At 59.6% G+C, this 14,869-nt stretch overlaps 1 protein-coding gene across 4 annotated transcripts in view; it reads right to left on the bottom strand.

Moving 5' to 3' along the window:
* Window positions 1-14,218, bottom strand: part of SEMA3F (semaphorin 3F) — a 28,647-nt gene extending 14,429 nt beyond the window's left edge. The window contains exons 1-2 of one of the 4 annotated variants that reach the window (XM_040247037.1): window positions 13,746-14,218; window positions 9,595-9,752 (exon numbers count right to left, since the gene is read on the bottom strand). In XM_040247037.1, the coding sequence (XP_040102971.1) occupies window positions 9,595-9,706 (112 nt within the window). In that variant the 5' untranslated portion in view covers window positions 9,707-9,752; window positions 13,746-14,218. The other 3 variants (XM_040247038.1, XM_040247039.1, XM_040247040.1) reach the window with 3 other exon arrangements.
* Window positions 14,219-14,869: the final 651 nt, after the last annotated feature.

Raw genomic sequence — 14,869 nt, 5'->3', positions numbered from 1 at the left:
GGCCTTGACTGACAGTGTCACCTCTGGGGCTGTGCATGGGTACTGCGAGCTGATGGACAGGTCCTGGCAGCCCAGCCCTGACCTCTGACTTCATGGGGCTGGGGCAGCCCTAATTCCTAAGATGAAGAGAAATGAGGCAGAGGGTGAGGGGCAGGGGTGCGCCAGGGTCTCTGTTAGGACGCTATCCTCTGGTCCTTCTGAGAAAGGAAGCCGAGGTGGACAAGGAGATGGGAGCAGGAGCAGGAGGGGCAGGGTCCCTCCTGGACACCCTGGTGGGCGCTGGGCGGGGGTGGCCCCCAGCCCCTTCATCACTCCCCCAGGCTGTGAGGGGCCCCAGAGGAAGGCCCAGGGGCTGGGCTGGCCCCCTGGCTCCCTGCCTAATCCTCTTTTAATGAGCGGCCAGCCGGAAGGCCTCAGCCCCTGGCCACAGCCTTGCAACCCCGGAGCTCCAGCCAGGCCGAGCGGGGGGCAGGGCAGCCCTAAAGCCTTTGCAGGCACCTTTCTCCCTGCTCAGCAGCCCACCTCCCACATGCCTCAATGCCAGGGTCCCGACATCTGCAGGGTTACAGCAGGGTGACATGTGCCTCGTGCTAATTGTCTCCTAGGCACGTACCATTTATTCAGGTCCAGGTCCCACATGGGGCTGAGCAGGGGAGGCCGTCACCTTTGATTCAGGGGCTGACTCCCCCAGTCCCTTCCCTCTGCCACCCCTCGGGATGTTTTAGATGGGAACCCCTAGAAGCCAGACCCAGGGGTTTGCCTGGGGCTTAAGCTGTCTGCTCCCTGGGGGATGAGGGGCAGGTTCCTCTGGCCCCAAGCCCATCAAACTCTCTCCTCTCCAATCCCATCTCTGAATCAGGCTGTCTAGAGCGCAGACCCACAGGCCTCCCTAGGAGCCATCCATACTCGCCCCTCTTCCCCCTAGGCAGGTGAGCCAGGTCGGTGCCAACAAAACCAATTACAGCAGCTCTCACCCAATTAGCAACTAATTATGGCCTCATAGTCCATTCAACATAATTAACATGTAAATGACTCCGCGTGTTTATATTCAATAACGGCTCTGATTGAATTTAATTTAAAAGTCTGAACTGGGGACCCTGTTACCGTATTTCACCACTTAGAGCTGCTACTTCCTGGGAATGTCAGCTTCTCCAGGGTAGAAGGACCCAAGGCCAGAGTGGACGGTGGAGAGACAGGCAGTGGCCGAGCCCTGGAGAGGGTGGAGATGGTTGCAGTCCCTGGCTCCCTGACATGCCTATCCCAGGGATATGGGGAGGTGGTAAGATCAGACCTTGATGGGACCCTCAGGATAGGAAATCCTCTGGAACAAGGGGCCCCTTCTCAAGAGCTACTGTAAACATTGCAGCTGTGCAGTAAACACCAAGCTGGAGCAGTCCAGCTGGGCTAAACTCTGCTGCGGGCTCCCCTCCCATTCTGGGGGCAAAGGGCTGGGGGCTGGGGCCCGGCAGGCCCAGGCAAGCTGTTCCCACGCCCGTTCCGCCCCAGCGCCCACTTGCCCCGCCCAAGAGAAGACAGGCTGGGGGCACAGCTCATCCCAACCCAGGAAAAACCAGGTGGGAAGCGGCAGCAAGGTCACCCCCTGGCACACACAGGAGAGCAGAGGTTGGTTCTACACATCTCCCCGAGAAGGATGTCCAATGACTTTCAACCATTGTGTCCTAGCTGGTAGGGGGCCCTCCATCTAGGTGCCTCCATTGAACCCTGCCCAGCCCCAGGGCCACATGGTGTCTGATTGTTCTAGGTCTGGGCTGGTGGCTCCAGCGGCCAGGACATCCTGCCTGGACCGGAATGGTGTGCCTAGGAGGACACCTTTGGCATTTGTGGGCCAGGCAAAGTTCAGAGCTCTAGCCCAGCTTGGAAAAGACACAGTGTGGTCAAGGAGGCAGGCTTGAAGGAGCAGGGCAGCCCCCAGGCCTGGGGTGGGAAGAGAGGGCCTGAGCCAGGCAAGCAGCTCATACTGGAATGTGCCCCCAAGAAGTGGGAAGGGGGTGGGAAGAGGGGGTGGGTCCTGAGGGGAGGGTGGCACCCACCCCTTTCTCAGGTGGAGAGAGTGGATCAGAGCCTCCAGTTCTGCGGGCCTGGGGACCCACCCCTCCTCCCACATTCCAGACCTGGCCCGGAAGCCCCTCACTCCTTACTCCACCTCCTCCTCCCTTCTGTGACTGCAAAAGACAACAAACTCTCCATGGCTCATTTACTCTGATAAATCAACCAGACGGACAGGCCAGGATGGGACCAACAGGCTGGTGGGTGTCAAGACCTTCCCCCTGCCCTGGGCCCCGCCCCCATCTCTGCCCTCTTCAGACTCCTGAAGTCCGTCCCTGCAGCCCCATTCACGTCACCCACCGAGAGATTCCCAGGGTGTCCCAGACCATCTTAGCTCCCTCCCTAGTATTCAGGTGGGGAAACTGAGGCATCATCACACAGGCAGCTGTGTGCTCAGGGTCAGCTCTGGGGCATATGGTGAGGCTGTGTCAGGAGTCCAGCAGGAGTCAGCTGGTCACCCGTCCAGAAAGGCAGCGAGTACTCTACACAGGCCTGGTGCTGGGACTTGGAGAGTGCTGAGCAAAATGACAGCATAGAGGAGCCGGGAGTGCCTCCCATTCTATCCCGGATGCTGCAGGAGCCCACGGGGCCCCCACACTCTAGCAGCTGCTTTGCACTTATAGTGTAAGACCGACAGGAGGCACCCACGTGGGCTGACCAGCAGGTCCACACGGTGGACTCTGCTCCTGGAAGGAAATGAGGGCATCAGCACGGAGCCCTAAATGGGAAGAAACAAGGCTCTTGGCTGGGTGCAGAGACCTGAGAGGAAAGAGCATGTCCGGGTAGGAAGCCAAGCAGGGGTCATGGTGGTGACGGAGGAGATGGAGGCAAGAGGGGACCGGGAGGCAGGAAGGAAGGAAGAAGACTAGGGGGAGGGGGGTGGAACCAAGGCCTTTTGCCCCAAAGGCCTCTTGGTCCGTGGAGTGGGCTGTTACTTTGGGACTGTCCCTGCCCTGCAGAGATGCGGCAAACGGGCAATACTTGCTGGCAGCCCCAGTGGGAACACCACAAGTCAGCCTAGCTGGGCCTCCCACCGGCCACAGGCTGGCCTCCTGGAACCTAGGCCAGCAGCCACCGCCCAGACCTCATTCTTTGCCGGGTCAGGATCAGTGATCAGGGTCTGGAGCCCAGGAGGCCTCCACCCTCTCCCTGGGGCTGCTCGGCAAGCTGGGGGCGGTGAGGGCCTGCAGGCCTGCCAAGCTCAGGCACCCACGTGAGCTGGGCTTTGGATTCAGATCGGAGCCTTCTGGCATCCAGGCCTCTGGCAAAGGCCCTCTTGCTATTTCTAAGAAAAATGCAGCAGGAATCTTCTCTGCTTCTCCAAAGCTCCAAGGGCTCTCTTGGGGCGGGGCTCAGATTCCCAGGACAGCGCCAGGTCAGGCCAAGCAAACATGCTCTCGGCCCAGTTGTGTAGATGCCCAAGTAAGCAGTCCAGGTCTGGTCACCCCAAGCACAAGCTGTAGGAGCCAGAACAGTGCTCAGGGTGGGGATGGTGGGGGGGGTCACTGCAGCTGATCATGAGCACCACGATCATGGGCACAAACCAGACTGTGGCGCCTATCTCCGGAGAGACCCCCCTCAGGGCATCCCCTCCCCAAATGCACTGTCTTTCCCCCAGTATGTATGTGGTACCTCTACCATGAAATAAAGGGCTTAAAAACCAAACCCAAAAGAGAGAAAATGCGAACTCTCTATCTTACCACCGAGAGCGAGCCCCGTCCAGCATCTTGCCCTTTCCCCAAGTGCTGCACCACACACACCGCCTCTGCTTCTGCTCTTCCAGAAATCTCCCTTCCCCTGATGGAGACGCAGCTTCCTCCAAAATGCCTGTCCAGATGCTCACGGCAGAAGTCCTCCTCCTCCTGACCCCACTCCACCCACAGGGCTCAGGGCGTCTTTTGCAGCCTTTTCCAGACACCGTCTGCTTCACCACAGGGTAGAAATCTACAGGGAGAGGTGAGGCGGTGCAGACTCCTTGGGCATCCCCAGGACTAGCCCTCACCTGTCTGCCAACCTCAGAGTAGCTCCTGGTTTCTGAGACTTCCTTTCACCAGAGCCACAACGGTGTACACAAAGTTAATACTCAAAACACAATGAGGTCAGCATCATTTTTTATCCCCATTTTACAGATGAGGCAGCAGGACACAGAGGGACTTCACTACGTAAGGTCTACCCTCGGCCAGGATGCAAGCTGGGCAGCTTGAGACTTCCGGATGCTGCTTCCACGGGACCACTGCCATCCTCACCTTACATGGAGAAACCAGGGGTGGAAAAGCTTAGGCTACCCGTCTGAGATCACACAGCTGAGAAGGTAGGATGGGGTCTGTCTGCCTTCCAGGCCAGCCCTCTCAACCAGCACAGCATCACCTCTGCATTCAATCAAATGTAAGTGTCCTGCTCTGCCTGACCTGGGGGAGGAGCTGGAGGTCTCCTAGTTGTCAGGAGTCAAGTACCCACCACCTCTGGAGGGGCCACGGGGTTGGAGGTGCGCTTACACAGGTGCAGACAGCCAGGAGCCCACTCTGAGGCCGCTGCCTCTCAAGCCACAGGGTGAAAGATGCCTTTATGGGCCAGGATGAGATTTTTATCTTGGTGGTTTCTCTTTAAATTCTTTACGATTACGAAGCAGCGGGGGCTGCCAAGGAACATGATTTACTCCTTGAGCATGCACCAGCTCCTCACTCCGTGCCAAGAGAAGCTGGAGCCAGGGAGGGAGGGGCAGGCGTCGTGCCAGGCACCCAGAGACAAGGCCTGTGCTGCGGAGGCCCAGCCAGCGGCGGTCCCATCTGAAGCTTGGCAGGACCTGGAAGGACCACAGCTGAGGCCCTCGGCCCTGGCCTGGCTGACCCCGGCGGGGCCTCGGGCAGGTTCTCGGCAAGCACAAGGACCTGCCCTGCTCTCTCTGACGGCGATCTGTGGCCAGCTGAGGGGCAGCCAACCAGCCCCCCCAGGACCTCCCAACTCCCTAAGCGGCCACTTTGAAGGTCCATCTCAGGAGAGGGGGTAGCTCCCATTTCCAGGAAAACTGAGGTCCCAGATGCAGGGATCTGGGCTCAAGTTCATGCTTTGGGTTTCCTTCCTCCCTTGTCTGGCTCATCCTGGAATACTTAGCCCTCCCCAGTTTGTGATCGCCAAGTTTCACTGTAATTGTCAAAGCCATCTACCCAGCTTTCTAGTGCCACCCCTGGCCTCCAAGCTCCTTCTTACCCTTCCCTTTCAATCTCAAGCTCTAAGCCTGCTTGGCTGGCCAGGGAGCCCCGAGGGGGCAAGGGAGGGTCCTTAAGCTCCCTAGGCCTGCCCCAACCCATGCTCAGTCAGGGCAGCTAAGATGAGGTTTGCTAGAGACTCTTCCACTTCAGTCCGTATTCACCCCATACTCACTCTCCCTTGGGTGAAGTAAACGGACTGTGACCCTTCCTAACCTCCGATCTCCTCATTTCCTAATAAGGAGGCCTGGCGACTCTCGTTCAGCCACACACAAATGATGTAAGTGGTGGCCCTGTTCTGGGCCATTTACCCCAAAGACTCAGAGGCTGGGCTGATGTGGGCTGGGGGGCGGTGACCAGCACCCACCTGTTCACCTGCCACCTACAGAATGTCCTTCCCACCGGGCAAGCCAGATATGCCCAGTCTGAGAAGGCTGAGCCCCAGGGCTGCTCTGGACGTCGGAGCTCTTTCCTTTCCTGGACTCTGTTTTTCCTTCTCTGAAGGGAGACAGCTTCCCAGGGGACTCTGACAGTGGAGGGGCTGGGGTGACGGACAGCTGGATTCATAGGAAAGGAGCAAACCCAGATGCTGTTTCTCCAGTGGGAGAGAGTACAAGAAGCCTGCCCAGTGCAAACTCAACACTTTCCCTGGGAAGTAAGCCTGGACAGGCTATGGGCAGCACTGCAGGGTCCTCGAGGCTTAGCCTGAGCTCGTGGGAGACGGCTGGGCCTGCCTCCCCAGCCTGCCCTCCAGCCTAGTCTTGGGATAGGCTCGGGCATCAGGCGGAGTCACGTTCCATCTGAGTCTGGCTCCTGAGTGACCCGGGAAAGCCTCTGGGTCTGATTCTTCACAGGAAACCCAGGCAGCCCTCCTCCCCAGGCCTTGGTGGGATTACCACTTGGTTATCATCACGGGTACCTACTGTTATTTCTATTATTTTCATCTTTCCTGACCTCCCCTGGCAAGGTGACCTTCCACTCCATCTCCCGACCCCTGCCTCAGTTTCTCAGTAGCCCAGCCACCTCATGTCATCACAAACACCATCCTCTCTCCAAACACCTCTTGACCTCAAGTCCTGGCCAAAGCCAGCCCAGGCAGGAGCTGTGTCTTGTGGGGGGTGGCTTCCTGGGAAAAAGTAAACATTCCCTACGCTGAACAAAGGAGCTGGCCAGGCCTTCACACCTCCCTCTGCAGTGGGAGGTGGTACCCCAGGGCTTGGACAGTCTCAGGGTGGGGGGAGGAGGGTATTTTTTCCTCTCAGACTTGGCCAGTGACTCTGGGGTTAAGAGGACTCCAGGCCCAGGCAAGGATGGATAGAAAAAAGAAGGTCCTGCTGGCCAGGTCACTAGTTCTAAGCATCCATGAGCACTCAAAGAATGCCCCTCCTGCTCTAGAAAATCTTCCCCACTTGACCCTCATTTCCGCATGACCCTGGCTGTGCTTCTGGTGGGACAGGATAGGAGATGGGCCATAGGATTCCTCCCGCTCCGCCTGGGCCCCTTCTCCTTACACCCTCTCCAGGCTTTCGGCCTGGCTGGGGCGCCCAGGCTGATGGGCAGGCAGCAAGCCCAAGCCTGGCCCAGTTCCTGCCTTTGTTCCTTTTATCTGCCCTGGGCAGCGTGGCCCCCCTCACACCAGCACCTCTGGCTTATTAGAGGGTCTCGGCTGACTGGGCTGGAACTAGCATCTCCCAACTGCCCAAGGAGGGGAGGGGATATGCCTAGGCCAAACTCCCGAGGCCTGGTAGGCCAGCTGCTTTCATCTATCCACAGATGGAGAAGCTGAGGCATGGAGCCGCCGTGACCATCAGGGCTCCTAACGGCAGCCCTCCCTGTGCCCCTTGGGTATATGCAACAGGAGGCAGTCCCTCCAGCCTTAGAAACAGCCAGGCCAGGACCCCCAGGTTCCGTAGATGTCGGTCTCCATTCTCACTCCACAAATGCTCACTGAAGGCCTACCCACCACCAAGGGCCGCGCCATAGGTATGTCCTGGCTGAGACCATCCAACATGACAGGGGAGAAAGGTGCCTGGGGCCTGGTGCACAGTAAGTGCTGGGCTCCCAGGAGGCATGGGCCAACTGGGTGTCCACTGTCTTTTCAGACACTCTGTCTGGGAGCGCCCCACCCTGTTCACTGCACAGCCCAAGTACTCAGCACAGGGCCTGGCACATGGCAGGGACTCAAGTATCTACTGTAAGTGGCATCCATGCATAAAAGCAGGACAGGAGATCAAGTGGGAGACGGAAAGGTCATTCAGGACAGAGAAACCTGCGTGTGCAAAGGCACAGAGGCCCAGGGATGGGGTGGCCCCAGGCAGCCTCCAGCCCCGCCCCAGGCTGCCACAACAGTCAGCGCCACAGGCTGGCTGCCAGCGAGCTGGGCTTTTAGTCAGTGCGGGTGTCGGCTTCAGAGCTAATTGAGAGGGAATCGACCTGACTGATGTGAGCGTCAGGCGTCGGCAAGACCAGGACACCAGGACACCAGGGTTCTATTTCTGGCCTCGCCTCTGCCTCCTGCCTGACCTTGGCCCTGCCCTCATCTGAGCCTCAGTTTCTCTCTCTGGAAAACAAGAACAAAATCTTTTGTCCCTTTGCCCCTGCAGGTCCAAGAAGGTTTAAAAGGAGCATCCAGAGACCCTCCCTCTGTCTCATTCCTTCTACTTCCTCTCATGGATCTCCAAGATGATGACAAATACCCAGAGTGGATGTCTGGGCTCCAGGATTCAAGGGTCTGGAAACCAAGTCATCCTCCAAGCCCCTGTTGTCAGGGGTAGGGGAGGGGGTGCTCTATTCTCCCTGCCAGCACCCTGGGTTGGAAAGGGAATAAGAGGTGGATGGGACCCCTTCAATATTTATTAATATGCTCTGAGAACTTCCACCAGGGAATGGTAGCAGTATCAGTGGAATGAATATCTCACCTTCCCAGGCCTAGGAGAGGGGTTGTTTTTTACCCATTTTTCAGGCCCTGCGTAGGACTCCTCCCTCCCTAGGTGCACTCTCAGAAATTCACTCCCTACTCCCCCCATCAAGTTGCAGGAATGATATGGAGGCCAAGAGAGGGGTTCTTCTAGGGGACATGGAAACACGGTGAGGAGGGGCTGGGCATCATCAAGCCTGAGGAAGGAAAGGCTGACCCAGCCTCTCACCCTAGTAAGTGTACCTGGAAATCTGGTCAGCCAGGGCTGAGTTGGCCCCACCCGGGACAGGCAGCTGAATAAAGTTACTCTGGGTCAGAGGAGGGCCAAGGCTGAAAACTCAGCAGTGACCCCAGGTCCCCCAGGCATAGTCGCTGTCTCTTTTCTCAGGCCAAGGGTAGACTCTTTAGATCATGTCTTTGAGTTAGTGGCTAGTGAGTGAGCCACTGGTATGTCTGAGGATGTGGGCCACATGTATTCACCAGTCTAGCTGGTTAGCTGCAAAGGTGATGGAGCTGGACCAGCGTCTCACTCTGCACACCCCAACTCATCATTAAAACCTTCCACTGTGTGCACACGTGCTAAGTTGCTTCAGTTGTGTCCGACTCTCTAAGACGCTATAGACTGTAGCCCGCCATGCTCCTTGGTCCACGGGATTCTCCAGGCAAGAATACTGGAGTGGGTTGCCATGTCCTCCCCCAGGGGATCTTCCCAACCCAGGGATCAAACTCGCATCTCCTGCGGTTCCTGCATTGCAGGTGGATTCTTTACGACTGAGCCACCAGGGAAGCCCAAAAACCTTCCGGTGATTTCAGGCAAAGTGCTCACTGGGGATCTCGGGCCTGTCACAACAGCATGTGTTCTCCCTGAACTCACCAGGGGCCCTAGACTCCTCCAGTCACAACACAAGAGCCCCCTCCCCAATTCTTAGAAGCCCCTCCTACCTAGAGACCCCTAGGATGGTTCCTCAAACACCCACACCCCAGAGGAGCAGATCCTGCTCCTCTAGCTTTTGGAGGCCTCAGCGTCTGTCCGACTGTCTGATCGATCAGGCAGGGCAGGACCAGTGGCAGGGAAGGGCTTCTGCAAGCACAAGTCTGAAAGATGTGACACCTCTCTCTCCTCCAGTTATCACATGGACAGACATCCTGCAGACTCAAGCCCAGAGACCATACATTCTGGCTCCAGAAGCAGGCTCAGGACCCTTCTCTAAATGTCTAAGCAGTCCAGTCTCTAGCTTTTCCCAGAAAGTCACCACCTCCCCCAACCCCTACAAACCACCCAGTGTGACCCACGTGGCTGTACAATTTGTTCTTTCTTGCTCTGACCTCTCCTCTCTCTCCTTTGAAACAGGACAAAATGCTCTGGACAGGGGGATGCGAGGGAACTGCAACGGAGCCTCTTACCTTTATATGAGAGCCGGATCCGGGGCATGGCTGGGAGGTAGTCCTGGGTGGGGGTGGCTGGCCAGGCCCCAGTGAGCAGGGAAGCCCAGAGGAGGAGACCAGCGACAGGCATTGTGGAAGGGGCCTAGGGCCCAGGAGTCAGGCAGCTGTCTATACACCTGGGAGGAGGAACAAGATTGAAATATGTGAGGCAGAGCAAGGTATCCTGTCCGACCAACATTTTCTTGTGTAATTCTGCCAAAGGTACCTGTTTCCCTATCTGAACAACTAGGGTGATAGGTACCTCTGTGCTCACATCCTCAGCCTGGGGCCAAGAATAGCATAACGTGAAAATCTCATATACTTTCCTGTCCCTAACAATGGGTCTGAAGACCAAGCAACTGGGTGCAGCCTAGGGTCAACAGGGCTAACAGGGGCCAATGGACACTCAAACCCTTCCTCAACCACAGCTTCCAGACTTCTGTTCACAGGGCTCAGCTCAAGGAGGTGATCTTACACCCTTCTCCAGTTTCCATGCATCCACCTCCCAACCAAATGGGCTGTTCCTTCCTCTCCCACTTCAGGGAATGGGGGAAGAGATGGGTCCAGTCCTGCAGGCTCCAGCCAAATCTCTCCTCTCAGTAAAGGGAAACCTGAGCCTGATGATTAGAGCTGGGAGCAGAAGAGAGCGGAGGATAAGTGAGAAACACATAGATGGCCTAGAGAGAGACAGCAGCCAGAACAGGAAAGGCAAAGAACAGCAGGGCCTACTTCTACTGAAATCACAGCAGGAGGGATCCGGGTCAGACATACAGAAGGACTTCCTGCCCGCGAAATTTCCAGCTCTGCCTACAGAGACCAAAGAAGGGGAGCTAGGGTGGCCACCAGGCCAGGGGCAGGGTCTGAGCCAGCCTCAGTGTCCCCTCAGTGCAGAGCTCTGATACAAACCTCCAGCAGGCCCAAGTTTCCACACAATGTTTTTCAAATATTGTCTCCCCAGGCAGGCTGGCTGTTGGGTAAACGCAGCCCAGTACCAGTTGTCAGAACATATTGCTCCCTCCCGGCGAAAATCAGCGCCAACTTCCCAACACCCCCCCACCCAGATGCACTGTGGGTGGGGGCAACAATGACAATGTGAGCCCCACCCCCCAGAACTGCCAGGTCTATTTCCTTCTCCCATGGGAGACAGGGACCCTAGGCCCATATCTAGGACTCTGGGGTGGGGAGGGGAGGCTGGGGGGTATTGTGATCTGTTAATCCCCTGCCCTGGCTGGCATCCACTGAGGCAAGGCTCCACGCCAGGACTGTCCAGTCCCACTCGCCAAGACCGTAATGCCCTCCTGGAGACCCACCTCCCCGAGCCCTTGCCTCTCCTGCCAAGCAAACCACTGGTGATTCCTCGGACAGGAGGTGTAGCTTCAAGCGGCCTGACCCATTCCCCATGTGGTGCTCTCTGTGGGCACACCCTCTCCGGGGTACCTCTCAGGTTCCATCAGAACCTCCCATCACAGGTGCTAGGGAGGCTGGCTGAGGGAGGGGAGAATCAGAACCAGCCACGCCCCCTGTCCGCTGGGGCACAAAGCTGGAGCTGACTGAATGGCAGGCCCTGATTGTGGGGGGTGGTGTGGGAGAAAGGGCTGTGCAGCTACCAGCACCCTCGGGTGCACCTGGGAGGCCCCCTCTAACAGCTGTGGATATACACACATCCAAACTTACATGCCTGCACTAGTCCTTACAAGCATATATATAATATATATATATATGTTTGTTCAAGAACTCGCCCTGCTAGTGGGGTGGGGCTCGAGGAAGTGGGGAGACGCTGTTCTAGCTCTCTCAGGGAGGGCTAGATGCAGGCTGAGTCCCTTGGAGAGCTTTGATCCTAGGTATCAGGGGGCTGGGGTGACTTGCCTCCCCTCCTCCCTGTGACCTCATTTCTCCTACATCCATTTCCATGGTGACAAGGTCAGGGTCATCAAGGACAGTGTTGGGAGTCCCCCCAAGGAGTCCAGGAACCTGGAGGGCCCTGCTCCACTGGGCCCCTATAGGGGCCTCCCACAATGCTTTGGCCTTTTAAAGGGGTGAACAGGGGATGTTCAAATCTGCTGGGGCCTCAGGCCTAAGTCTAGGCCCCCTCTTTGGCAGCTTGGGGGATACAGGAGAGGAGGAGAAAGAAGGAGGAGGAGGAAGAGGAGGACAGAGATAGGGATGGGGCAGGCATTTCCACAGTTGTTTCTCCCCTGCCATTCCCTGGATGCATTCCACTCAGCCCCAGTCCCAGAGTAGCTCCTGGAGCAGTTGGGTCCAGCCCAGGTGGGTGGACAGAGAAGGAACAGCCACCGCCACCTGGGAGCCCACCAGGAGGAGAGCAGAGAAGGAAGGAAAGAAGGCTGGCGGGAGGGAGCAAGGGAGGGAGGCAGGCGGGAGGGAGGAGGAGAAAGGGAGGAGAGAGGGAGGGACGGAGGAGAGACGTTCAAACAAAGAACCGAGGAGCTGGGGCTGGCAAGGGGTGCAGGGAGGGGCGGCCAGACGAAGGGGTCCGGAGGCACCTGGGGGCGGAGCAGGGGGCTGGGAGGTCACATTGTCCAGCCTGATCCAGACTTCTTGGGATTGGAGGGGCGGGGGGGGGGGGGCCCCGGGAGGGGGGGGGGCCGCCCCCCCCCGGGGAAGGACGGCCGCCCCCTGCGAGCCGGGACCGGGGTGGCACGGCTGCGGGGCGGACATGATGGAAAAATTATTAACAGCACCCCACCCCCCATCTAGCTCCTCCGACACCCCCCTCCAGCAGGCCAGAGCTCCTTCCTGACTCCTTGGCTTCCCCCTCCCCCAACAGCCTATGGACCAGGAAGCAGAGACACCCCAGCACAGCTGATGTTGAAAACCCCTATTTCGTGGTCAGAGTTTCCTAGTCAAGGTCACCTGGGCTTGGCTCCATCTTCCCCTCAAGGTATGCCTAGAGCAGCAGGGGGCTGAGGCTGGGTTCCCTCCTCTCCCCAACCCCCGCACTTCCGGGCCTGGCTCCTTCAGAACTGAGGGGCAGCAGCGGGGGGAAGCATGCCCAGTGTCCTCACCCTCCAGGACACCTTACCCCAAGGGTCCGGGCACACTCCCTGGGCAGCCTGGAAAAAGGCTCCATCTCTATCCAACCCCCCGGGACTGGCGTGAGCCTACCAACCTCTTGGTGCAGTTTCTCTGTCTCTGCAATTAGAACAGGGGCTTCTGGGAGACATTCTGGATGAATTGATGAGGACAAGAACCCCCAAGCTCCAGAGCGGACACATTAGCGCTTTAGGTTCACACCCCACCTCCCCCAGGTGTTCATGGGCTGGTGTTCACAACACAGTTATCTCAAGAATCAGAAGTTATTTATCCAGGCAGGCCTGCAGCCCTAGCTCCAGCTGAGCTCTCCTGGGCCACCTTGACACTCTCTGGTCCCACCTGCTCTAGGCAAGTCCACCAAGCTCCTGTCCCCTACCCACTCCACCACTCAGGCCCCAGCCTGACCAGATTGGGGTGAGGGGGTGGGGGCTTGACTGCAGGCTCTCCCAGATCACTTACTACCCACATACAGCAGAGACCCTAATCCAAGCAAAACGCCCTGCTGGAAGGCAGACACGGACTAGCGGCTGGGTCAGGGGGCTGGCACAGGGCTGGGAGAAAAGCCTTGGGGCTGGCCGTCCTGCCCGGGCTGATCTTGGAGACCCTCCACGAGGGGGCTGCCAGGGTAGCGCTTCCCTTCCAGCGGAAGATCCCCAGATTCCAACAGTGAGACAGGGCAGGGATACCTAGTAGGGAAGAGAGCTGCCTGAGGCGTTAGTGGGAGAGCTCAGCCAGGGGAAGGGGCATCAGGCCTCCAGCTACAGCAGCAAGGAGGCGTATGGGAGCACCCACCCACCCAGAACCTCTCGGAGAAAAAGTTGCTTTGCACACTGGTGACCCCGCCGGCCACATCCTTCACACATCTCCACGTCGCTTCGATGTTGAGGGTCCGGGCAGCCCGGACAGGTACAGCGCCCACTCTAGTCCTGTCGTCCTCGTGTCCGCGGGAAGCCCCCTGCCTCTCCGAGCCCCGCGCCCCAGACACTTCCGCAGAGTTGCAGTGCCGCGGGGTCCCAGAGGGATCGCGGGGTGGCCCGGCCGCCTGCCCGCTCCCTCCCGGTTCCCGCCGCACTCACCTCTTCCACGGCGGCGGGGCCTGGGCTCCCGAGTGGCGGCGGCGGCGGCAGCAGAGCGGCTGCCGGTTGGGCCGGTCCGCGCTAGCGGCCCCCCGGGGCCATGGCCCTGCCCGCGCCCTCTCGCCGCTGTGCCTGAGCCGGGGTCGGCGCCGCGGCCCCGGCTTAACGGGGTCTACTGGCTTCGGGCGCGTCAGCAGTCGAGGCCCCGGACCCCATCCCGGGCCATGGGAAGGCTCAGGGGCGCTCGGGGCCGCCTCCCCCCGGGTGGGCTGCGGGCGCCCCCTGGCCGGCGCGCCGAGGGCGCATTCCCCGGCGCGGGGCGCGGGCGACAGCGCGCGCTCGGCTTCGGGGCGCTGCGCTCGGTTTGGCCCACAGGCACTGTGCTCGCCTGGTCTCTGGAGTGGGGCTGGGCGGCCGCGCTGGGTTGCGCCCGGGGCTCACCGGGCCGCGGCCGTTCGCTCGCTGGCTCGCTCGCTCTGGTCTCGCGGCCGCCGGCGGGACGGGGCGCTCGGAGCCGCGCGGGGAGCGCCGGCAATTGGCCGCCCGTGGGCGACATTTGCATAGCGCGGCCCCGCCCCGCCCGCCCCGCCCGGCCCCACCCCCAGGGCGGGACCCGCCCGGCCGCCGTCCCGCCCCCGCTCCACCTGTCCGCGGGGTGGGCTCCGTGCTCCCAGGCGGTGGGGCAGCCCGCGCCCGGTAAGCCTAACCTGCACCCCGCACCCCCGCCCTGGCTTCGCGGGCGGCGCCCCCGCCCCGCCCCGGCTTTGTCTCTCCGTGGATACACCGCGCACTCCGCGCCTGGTGTTTACCCGGGCACTCAACTCCCTGGCGGGAAGGGCAGGCGCGCCAGAGAGCAAGAGGCTGCGCTCACCTGCGCACCCCCTGCCGTGTCCGTCCTTCCCACTCGCTTCCCGCCACGCCTGGCCTCGCGTGAGCCCCGCAGCTCAGGACACAGGACTGCCAGGGCCGCTCAGCAGGTGGCAGTGCAGCCCCTGGGACGGCTGACACTGCTGGACCTGTCCTCCACCTCCACCCCAGGCCAGGTCAGCCTTACAGCTCCATAAAACAGCTTTAGGGCTCCCTGCGATCTCCCCAGCAGCCAGCCCTATTTCAAGCCAGTAGCT

The sequence above is a fragment of the Oryx dammah genome, unplaced genomic scaffold (genome assembly GCF_014754425.2).
Source record: "Oryx dammah isolate SB20612 unplaced genomic scaffold, SCBI_Odam_1.1 HiC_scaffold_9, whole genome shotgun sequence".
NCBI classification, from domain to species: Eukaryota; Metazoa; Chordata; class Mammalia; order Artiodactyla; family Bovidae; genus Oryx; species Oryx dammah.
Note: the sequence above shows the minus strand (reverse complement) of the source record. Positions and strands in the feature narration are given on the sequence as shown.